We start from the raw sequence: 10,395 nt of genomic DNA on the forward strand, positions 1-10,395 counted from the left end.
TGCGTCCAAATTTCTCATCTGACATAAGGGCTTCCTTTTTTTTTTTTCTCTCTCTCTCTCTCTCATTCATAAATATAGCCATGGGAAAATCAAAATGACAATAAAACAATACAAGAATTGGAGCTAAGTACTTCCAAAGACAAACTAAAGTTAATGCTTGATTTATCATAACGTTTATTGTTCAATGTAAAGTCTCCATATTTTTTTATACATCAAAAGCACTAGAAATCAATTTTAATCGGGTTGGCAAGTGCCTTGGACCTAGCTCAACTCTCCAGACTAGAGTATATCCATGATCCAGCTTTTTTAGCTACATATCCTATTATGCCTCGCTAGATCCCCCATGCGAACTTTGATATTCCTAGTTAGGAAGAAAAAGCCAAGTACTTCTCATCTATCCGAAAAATGATAGCATTATTGCCAAAATATAATGCAAGCATGAGAAAGGCTTGTGTACTTTGAGAGGTCACCCATCACTCCAGCTAATATCAACATTATTTGGATAGTCATCAGATCTCCTGCACGATTTGTTGACTGTTGTGTGTGGAGTTAGCTCATCCGTACATATTGTAGAGAGAGAGAGAGAGAGAGAGAGAGAGAGAGAGAGAGATTACATGTACAAAATAAACGAATTAGGCCGCTTAAAATTTTGTGGATCTGGGTCCAGTTCTAGCCCCATGTCCAACCTAAATGAAGGTTTTAGATTTTTTTGTCACGGCAGGATAAACATTGGGTTGTGCTCATCGATAAGACCTACGCCACAAATATCGATGATATTTTGAAAATATCACACGATTTACTTTGGAATATTTCCAAGATTGACATTCCCAAAAAGTGCAATATTTTCAAATTATCACTTGGTTGGAAGATATTGCATTTTTATGATAATATGAACATGAATTTTTTGTTGTTGTAATTCTAAGTTGCCTTGAATGTCCTTAAATTGAATCTTGATCACTATAAAATATGCCTGGGAATTATTCAAGCTGAGACAGACCCAAGGTGCAGCTCTTAACCGTATCCAGATCCAACTGATCCTGTATTCCCACTTTGCATTCAATACGACAAAAGTGTTTCAGATCCACTATGATTGGATTTGAATCCAGATTTAAAAACACCCTTTTTGTGCCATTGATATATATGGTTAATCTAACATTAAACTAGTTATGTTTAACATTAGATGAATTCAACTTTATGAGAATGACTAAAATAATTTTAAAGTAATGACATTTTTAAAAATACAAAGTTATTTTTTGAGCATTATAGGTCTTTTGAACTTTGAAGGAATTGAAAAAAAAAACATTTTTTTTCTTCAAAAAATTAACTTTACGAAACTATTAAAGTTATATTTTTTACCCCAAAAAGTAACCTTGTATTTTTTTAAAATACTATTATTTTAAAGGCATTTTAGTTATTTTCACAAGGTTGAATCCATCTAAAGTTAAATGCATCTAGTTTATGTTAGATTAACCTATATATATAATTCAATAATAGAAGCTGACTCAGGAATTGACTCAGGAATACAACTGATTATACTTGTAGGCACTACCATTCTTTATTGCTAAAAAGGCTCTAACTCAAACATTGCTATCATCTCTCTAAGGCTCAGACCCAAGGGATTTGGAGTAGTGGGATGGGACCTAGACCATTTGATGGGGAGTCTAGGTTCAAATCCCATAAGCGTCACGGTCATGCATAAGCTGAAGCTTAGCGACTCCCTGGGGTTGAGGGGTAATCCCTCAAAGTTTTATGCAAACATAGATAGAGACTGTAAATATGGTGCCACTAGGTCTCTCCGCCTGAGGTGGTTTTTTAGAGTAAAAATCTAAAATCTTTGTAAGGCTCTCTATTAACACACCATCACAAAAATTGGCTTTTTTTGTACTAGCAATTTTATTGTGAAGACTATAAAAAATGATGTAATCTTGAAAAATGCAATGATTTTAAATTATAATATTTTTTGAAAATATATTGTTTCTATCATGATATTATTCAGTTATTAACTTGATATTGTGTTTCTACATAATTTCTTTTTGAAAAGAACAAACGAGACTTTCCTTCTCCAAGAAAACGCCAACAACGAGATTTATGACTATGTCGACATATTGAGATGACTGGTAAGTCCCTAATTCTCTGCTTAAAAAAAGGTCACCAATCACCATGACCTTCTGGTCCTCGTATTTAGCAAAACAAAGACCAAAAGGTCCCTCTAGAGTTAGGACCCTTGGCCTACCCCAAGCCCACTTCCTCTCCCCCCACCCACCCCCACCACACACACACACACACAACTAAACTAGCGAGACACAGGATTGGTGAAACGGATAATCACCTCGATCACCTGATCCCATCACATCAACGACCCTGAGAAACGAGGTACAAGGACATCATCTTCGGTCTCACTGGTCACATGATTCAAAGTTTCAAACCCAACCGTCCACCCTAACCAACAAATTGCCTTTTGAAGAAGATAGGTTTTCCCAAAGGGAAAAAAGTATAACTCCATTATGAGTCAGCGTCCGGTTTTCTTGGTACTTCACGTCCTTTTACTCGCATTCCTTTCCGGAATCCGGACAAGGACATGCCCCCCTTCACAAGCCTTTCATTTATCTTTTGAGCCTCTGCCACTTTGTCCTAAAACCACATAGCAAGGGCCACGGAGGATGGGTTGAGGTGACGCCCCCTACGACCAATGACCCAGCAATCATCATAACCAAAACACTCTCTTTGTCTCTCTTTCCAGTTCATACTCAGGTTCACGTATTTTCATATAACATATTTTAGTAACACACAATAATATATTGTAAACTGAAATCCATCAAGATTTTTATAGTTTATTTATTTATTTTTTAAATTTTACTATGCTGATGCGAACCAGATGTTTTAGTTTGATAGAAAAAGACTCTTAGATCATCTCATTACTATGCATAATAAAGATCTTTTAAGAAAAATCATTTGCTAAGAATTTTCATAAATATTCAAGCATACAAAATCATATTTTTTGATCTGATTAAGATAATTTAATAATTGATTGATCACGACAAATGCATCTCCAAAGTTAAATTTACAAAAAAACCTATGAAAATCTTGGTTCATACTAGTTTACCTATTTTGTTTATATATATATATATATATACACACACACTCTTATGGTACCAATGGGTCCAAACTCATAAGTGAAACTTGTTTCAACTCAACCTAGATGTGATCTACATATTTTATTTAGTGAGGATCGACTTTTGGATCACTAGATTATGATACATGAACATGTTTTTTTGTGAAATAAAAAATTTAAAAAATGTAATTTTTTTGACTTAAAAAAACTTTTTTTTGTCAAAAAACCATGATTAAAACATGCATGTAAATCACATCTGCAGTGTTAGATCGAGTGGAAACAAGCTACACACGTGTACCAAAGACAGAATTCTAAAATGAATCGATGGAAAAGTGGTTAACTATATCAATACTTCTAATAAAGTCAATCATGATTTAGTTTAGCATCTTGTAAAAGATTGAAAAATCAACAGCCTACACTGCACCAAAAGATGAATGAGATACCAGTAAAGGCTGGCTGAGTTGCCACAAGTTTGAGGCACATGTTTGAGCTTGGGTTCACCTCAAACCGAGGCCCGTTTGCCAGCCCTAGCTACAGAAAACTGGATAACGGCAGCAAGGAAAAACACCATTTCTCATGAAATCGAGACATATCACATCCATCGATCGGGATGGATTAACAAAGCCCAAGAAATCACCAAAAACTTCCCTGGTGGTCACGCCCACAAACTAACAAAACCGTCCTTCTCTTTCGTGGGCAACGCAAGGTTCCCTCGAACCTGTAAAAAGAAAGGAATTAAAGACCACCCGTGAAATTCACTATTCCTTCCTCACATTCAAAAGTTCAAACCTCAATCCCCCCAACAAGAACCGAGTCACCATTGGGAATCGGTGGCAGCCAGAAATTGAATCTCCCCCTCAGCCCAGGGAAGAACGTTTTAAGGCTCTGTTTGGTTCTTGTCAGTACGTGCTCGTGCTCTTGGTCATGAACTTCTCGATAAGGGATGGATCGCTCCCACCATCTGACATGTGATGTGATCCATCCTACATTCAATCCTAACCATCCAATCCACATTCTCACATGAATGTGGACTAATTATAACCCTTCAGATGCATTCGAACCAACCTTCAACAAGATTCAGTAAACCAACCAAGAATCTTACGGTACATTTCTTCACACTCATGTCAAGACTCGAGCAAATTCAACTCGGTGTATGACTCGGTCTGAGTCATGCCTTCCTAAGAAGGCATGAAGATTAATTAAGCCTCAACTGCGTGCATCCAAGTTATTACATTGTCGAGAACAACATTTGTGATTATGATTAAGAAGAACAAAACCTCAGCTTCATTCACATTGTCAAGAGCGAACGACATTTGTGATTAAATCTCAAACTGTACACCCCCCTGGTGGTGGCAGTCTTAGGGAGAAGGTGCTGACCCCTTGGTCCCAGGTTCCACTTTCACTGGGTGTGAAGTGCCTTTCACTGCTGGGCTGCATAAGGGCTTGGGCGTCCGTGACCCCGCACGAAGATTACCTGCTCTGCTTTGTTTTTTTTTTTACGAGGGTTAGGCAGACCCCCACCAGTAATACAACTCATACCATTGGGTTTTGAACTTGCAACGTCCCCAATACAAGGTGACGTGCACTAACTGCTCCTACCAAACAAGTGGAGCCTCCGTTGGTGATTACCGCTCTGCTTGGTCAGGGAAAACTTTGATGAAAAAGAAAAAATCTCAAACTGTAATGGAAAGAGGACATTTTAGGCATATTTCAAACATAGAGAAAGAAAGGGAGGCAGATTACACGTATGAGGCTAAGCAGCATGAAAAACCATCACTGTAAGAAACAGATCCGGACGCGCTGTGGTTCGATAATCTTAGAGTCGTTTCACAAGTATGTAGGGGTAAAAGCGTAATCTGAGGATCCCTTGGTGGCGCTGCGGTGGTGGTGGTGTGAGGAGAAGAGATCATTCCAGACGTCGAGGAAGGCGCGGAGGATGAGGTCGTGGTGGTGGGGGGAATTGAGGGAGAGGAAGCAGTGGAGGAGCTCGCGGAGATCATCGACGGCGACGATCTCCTTCTCCACGATCATCTGGAGCATCGACCATCGGAAATCGGCGACGGGGTCGTATGACGCCTTCACCACCGCCACGCTCTCTCCGAACCTCCCCTCGTTCCTCCTCCTCCGCCGGTGCCCCCTCACCTTCTCCGGCTGTGGAGGTGGCGGAGGAGGAGGAGAGGGCGTCTTGGGAGGTGGCTCCTTCTTCTCCGTACAGGAGAGGAGGCTCTGCTCTAGGTCGCCCAATTGGTGTAGGAGGTCGGAGAAGCCCGAGTGGGGGAGGTCCTCGTCGTCTTCGGTGGTGGCGGAGAACTCTTCGGAGAAGCTCTTCCCGCGCGCAAAGGTCTCTCTGGAGGAGATGGAGGGGCCGAGGTCGTCGGACGTCGACTGCTTCGTCCCGGTGGAGCGGTGGGAGTCGGAGACTGAGAGATAGAACCTGAGGGAGGGCGGCCTCTGCTTGCCGGAGGAAAATATTCTGGAGCCGCGGCACCCGCAGCTGAGGGACACCACTAGCGGATTCCGGTGCTTTTTCGCTGCCGTCGACATTCGTGGTAGTGGTGGTGCAGAAGTGGAGCTTCCTCTCTCCGAGGGAGACGCCCTATATATACAATTTGAGGGCGCTGCGTCTCTCTCTCGAGGACCGTCTCTTGTTGTAATTACAAACATACCCTTATTACTATATATATATATATATATATATTTCATGTAAGTACAGAATAAATTGGTTGTATGAAAAAAGAGCTTGTTGTAGTAAAACTAATATGGCAATGCAGATTGATGCATAACTTCGGTGATTGAATGAATCGTTTTGCTTCCTTTTCAAAAAATATGGCAATGCATATAAGAGGTTTCCCTTCGGTTTCATATGTATCAGTTGAGACTTGAGAGACCGTTTGAACTTAGTTAATACAAAAATAATGTCCAGAAAAACCTGATTTCGGATTTGGACTTGGGTTAGAGAACAATATATCAGTCAGCAACATCGCCGATATCTTTCATTCTTTTTTTTTATATTTAAAAAAGATAAAAATCACGGTAAAGACCACAAATTCATTGATGAGTTTCTATTTTCCTGATTTTTTTTATTTTTCATATATTTTTAATTTTTTTTATTTAAACAAGAGCAAGTTTTTAGATAATTACTCTAGAAAAAGAATATTTCTTTTCAAAACCACCAGGGAAAAACCCAATCATGCCATGCATCTTATTTAGCCGTAGGGGGGGGGGGGGGGGGGGGGGGGGCTTACTGAACGAGTGCAGATTAGGTGCAATCACATTGCACACCAAACGTGTGCCACTGCACCTGACAGTTTTTCATCTCACTGTTGGACCTAGGGCTATGAAATGAGACGAACAACTCTTATTTTTGCTTCGCTCCACTCGGCTGAGAAATTGAGCTCGACGAGCCAAGCTACAAGCCACCTTTGTTGGCGATCCCTGTATAAACAAACACAGAAATTGTACTTGTGGTTTCCATGGCTTGCAAGTGCAGGTGTTCTCCTCAGTTGGTCGACGCCCACGATCAACCCAGGCCTAAGGTTGATGGTGAGCAGGATCCTAAACTCACTGAACTGAATATAGGCTAGGTTGAGGCTGATACTGTATGACAATTGTTACTCATCATCCAATGCAATCAGTCACCCCTTTATATAATGGAGGAGGGAGAGGCGGTACAATGAATATGGACATTCCACATTCACATAACCTCCTCCCTTATGGCATTAACTGCCCTCCACTATCATGCCCACTACCCTACTAAGCTTTTAATGTAAAACCAGGTCACCCAATAGATTGAACCCAGATCCAAATGTACAACATTCTCCCACTTGACCCATTGACACTAAAAGTATATTAAATCGAGGTTTATACCATTATCTCGATTTAATTCTTCAGAGTTCGCATGCTACCCTTTATCATAAGGATGAATCAAATGAGTCATGAAGATTAACACTTCTTTATGAAATGTCATATTCTCATGTACTACACTACAATTCACCTTCAGTGCTTAAGCATGTTTAAAAATTGCTTTTATGAATAGGTTGGTCTCTTACCTATTCTATTGGTCCTTTAATATTGTTATTTTATTATTCTCTCTAATCGATATGAGAGCTCCTTTATGCAAAATCAATAATTTACAAAGTCATAGAGAATCAAATACATATACACAAATATTATCACAAAATGTATTGTCATACATTAGAAGAAATTATAAAGACCCATCCCCTTTACATGTTGAGAATACAATCTTGGTGCTAGCCCTTTAGTAAGAGGATCTGCAGTCATTTTCTTCGTTCCAATTGTATCAATACATACCAGATGATTCTTAATCATTTCTTTAACGACAAAATATTTTAACTCCATGTGTCGACATGATGTTAAGCTCTTGTTGTTATTCGAAAAGGACATGGTTTCTTCATTATCACAAAAGATCTTTAGTAGTCTCTCAATAGAGTCCATAATAGCAAGACCTATAATAAAGTTTTTTATCCAAATTGCCTATGATGAAGTCTCGTATAGAGCAATAAATTCTGCCTCCATGGTATGAGCAACAGTGATAGACTGCTTTCTACTTCTCCATGAGACAACACCACCCGCTAGTAGGAAAATGTATCCAATAGTGGATTTTCTACTGTCAATACACCCTCCTAAGTCCGCATCAGAGTATCCAACGACCTCTAGGTAGTCAACATATAGTCTTTCATTTTTTGTAAATAGTGCATGACCTTCTTTGCCGTCTTCTAGTGCACAACATCTGAATTTGATTGGTATCTACCAAGCATTCCCACAACAAACGCTATATCAGGTCGAGTGCAGGTTTACGCGTACTTCAAACTCCCAACTGTCGAAGCATATGATACAACATCCATCTGAGCCTTTGCAATATCATCTTGAGGACAGTCCTCTAAGATCAATTTATCACCTTTCATTATAGGTGTCAAACTAAGAGAACAATTTTTCATCCCATATCTTTTAAGAACTTTAATGATATAAGATTTTTGAGAGAGACTAAGGATACCCTTAGTTCTGTCATGATGAATCTCAATTCCAAGGACATATGTAGCCTCACCCATATCCTTCATATCGAAATGAAAAGAAAGAAAATCTTTTGTCTTATGTAATAGACTCAAATTATTAGTTGTAAGAAGAATATCGTCAACATATAAAACCAAAATTATGAACTTACTCTTACTAGTCTTTATGTAAATGCACAGATCAACAATGTTTTCAGTGAATCTAACGTTCATAATTACCTGAATGAACTTTTTATACCACTGGCAGAAGGCTTATTTAAGTCCATAAATTGACTTATTCAATTTGCAAACTAAGTCATTTGAGTCATCTATACTGAAACCAGGAGGTTGTTACATGTATACCTTTTCATCTAGATCCTCATTTAGGAAGTCAGTTTTCATATTCATCTGATGTAGCTCTAAATCAAAATGAGCTATAAGAGTCATGATTATCCTCAACGATTACTTAGTTGAGACAAGAGAAAAAGTCTCATTATAATCAATGCTCTCTATCTGTGTGAAGCCTTTTACAATAAGCCTAGTCTTGTACCTCTCTACGTGACCTTTAGAGTCTGTTTTGGTCTTATAGACTCTTTTACAACCAACAGGTCTGACTCCATCAGGTCGAGGTACAAGATCTCACACTTGGTTTTTTGCCATAGAGTCAAGCTCTTCTTTCATGACATTGATTCAATGCGTTGATCTTTCACTTTCAATGACTTCTGTAAATGTGTAGGGATCTTTATCAATGTCTATGAAATCATTTGACTCTTGTAAATACACCACATAGTTCAAATGAATAGCAGATTTTCTGATTCTCGTGAACTTCCATACAAGAGCTACATGTAGTTAAAAATGAGCGTTTGTATTTTGTTGTTGTTGTTGTTGTACAGCCTCATCAACAACCAGATCTAGTTGGGATTGATGTTTATTGACCAAACTTTCTTTTACATTATTTCAAGGGACAATGATAGGAAAAAATGGATCTTTATCCTTAGCAGGTGTGAAACCTAAATTCTGTATTTTCTCAAAATCATATTTTGAGACACATCTATCTCAAGAGAGCCATTTTCAAGAAATCTTGCTTTATCTGTTTTCACTATCTGTAGTGTATGAGCTGAAAATTAAAACCTAAAGCTCTTTGACCTTTCTGGATAACCAATAAAGAAACCACTAGTTATCATAGAATCAAAAGCTTTTATATGTGGGTTATACAATTTAGCCTTTGTAGGACATCCCCATATGCACATATATGACAAAGCACTACAAGAAAACCGTGGATTAGCGATGGCTTATATCCATCGTTAATCCATCGCTAAGCCGTCACTAAACTTTTTAGCGACGGATTAGCAATAGATTAGAGGCTATCACGAATTTTTGCTCGCTAATTAGCGGAAAAACTTATCTGTCGTTAATTCCGTCGCTAATTTGCGACAGATTAGCGACGGACATTATGCGTCGCTAATTCGTCGCTAAATTTAAAAATAAAAATAAAAAAAATGATCCCTGTCGGGCGGTATTCCGGTAGCAATAAGTCGGACTTATACCGCACCCGACAGGCATTGCACAGAATGATCGCTCTGCCTCATCGCCGGACTTGTATCATCCTTCATGAATCGGTGCTCTCCGGCATCGCCGTCCTCCGTGAACCGGCGTCGCCGTCCTCCGTGAACCGTCCTCCGTGAACTGATGCTCTCCGGCGCCGTCCTCCATGAACCGGCGCCGTTATCTTCCGTGAACCAGCATCGCCGTCATCTTCCGTGAACCAGCATCGCCGTCCTCCGTGAACCGGCGTCGTCGTCCTTCGTGAACTGGCGTCGTCGTCCTTCGTGAACTGGCGCCGACGTCTTCCAGCGATCGCCGACCGTCCTCCGGCGTCGTCGTCCTCCGTGAACCGTCCTCCGTGAACCGATGCTCTCCGGCGTCGCCGTCCTCCATGAACCAGCACCGTTATCTTCCGTGAACCAGCGTCGCTGTCATCCTCCGTGAACCAGCGTCGCCGTCCTCCGTGAACCGGCGCCGACGTCCTCCAGCGATCGCCGACCGTCCTCCGGCGTCGCCGTCCTCCACTCTCCAACGCGCTCTCCGACGTCGCCGTCCTCCGAAGAAGTCGGTTTAAATCGAGCGCGATCGATTTAAATTTTGAACGGGGAGAGAGGGAAAATTTCATGCTCGGTTTAAATCGAAAATTAGCGAGGGATTTAGCGAGGGAATTTTTCTGTCGCTAATCCGTCGTTAATTAGCGACAGATTAGCGACAGAAAAATTTCCTCGC

General features: G+C 40.2%; 1 protein-coding gene across 1 annotated transcript; it reads right to left on the bottom strand.

The window, feature by feature from the left end:
- Positions 1-4,829: 4,829 nt before the first annotated feature.
- Positions 4,830-5,656, bottom strand: LOC149832569 (uncharacterized). Its single transcript, XM_090013268.1, has one exon. It carries the CDS (start codon positions 5,654-5,656, stop codon positions 4,940-4,942), a length of 717 nt encoding a protein of 238 aa, XP_089869394.1. The 3' UTR covers positions 4,830-4,939.
- Between the last annotated feature and the right edge of the window lie 4,739 nt (positions 5,657-10,395).

Source organism: Nuphar pumila, chromosome 7, assembly GCF_984573655.1.
Source record: "Nuphar pumila chromosome 7, dmNupPumi1.hap1.1, whole genome shotgun sequence".
NCBI lineage: Eukaryota > Viridiplantae > Streptophyta > Magnoliopsida > Nymphaeales > Nymphaeaceae > Nuphar > Nuphar pumila.

Bases quoted from the DNA above. Each gene is read 5' to 3' on its own strand.
- LOC149832569 (XM_090013268.1), bottom strand. From the start codon at position 5,656: ATGTCGACGGCAGCGAAAAAGCACCGGAATCCGCTAGTGGTGTCCCTC.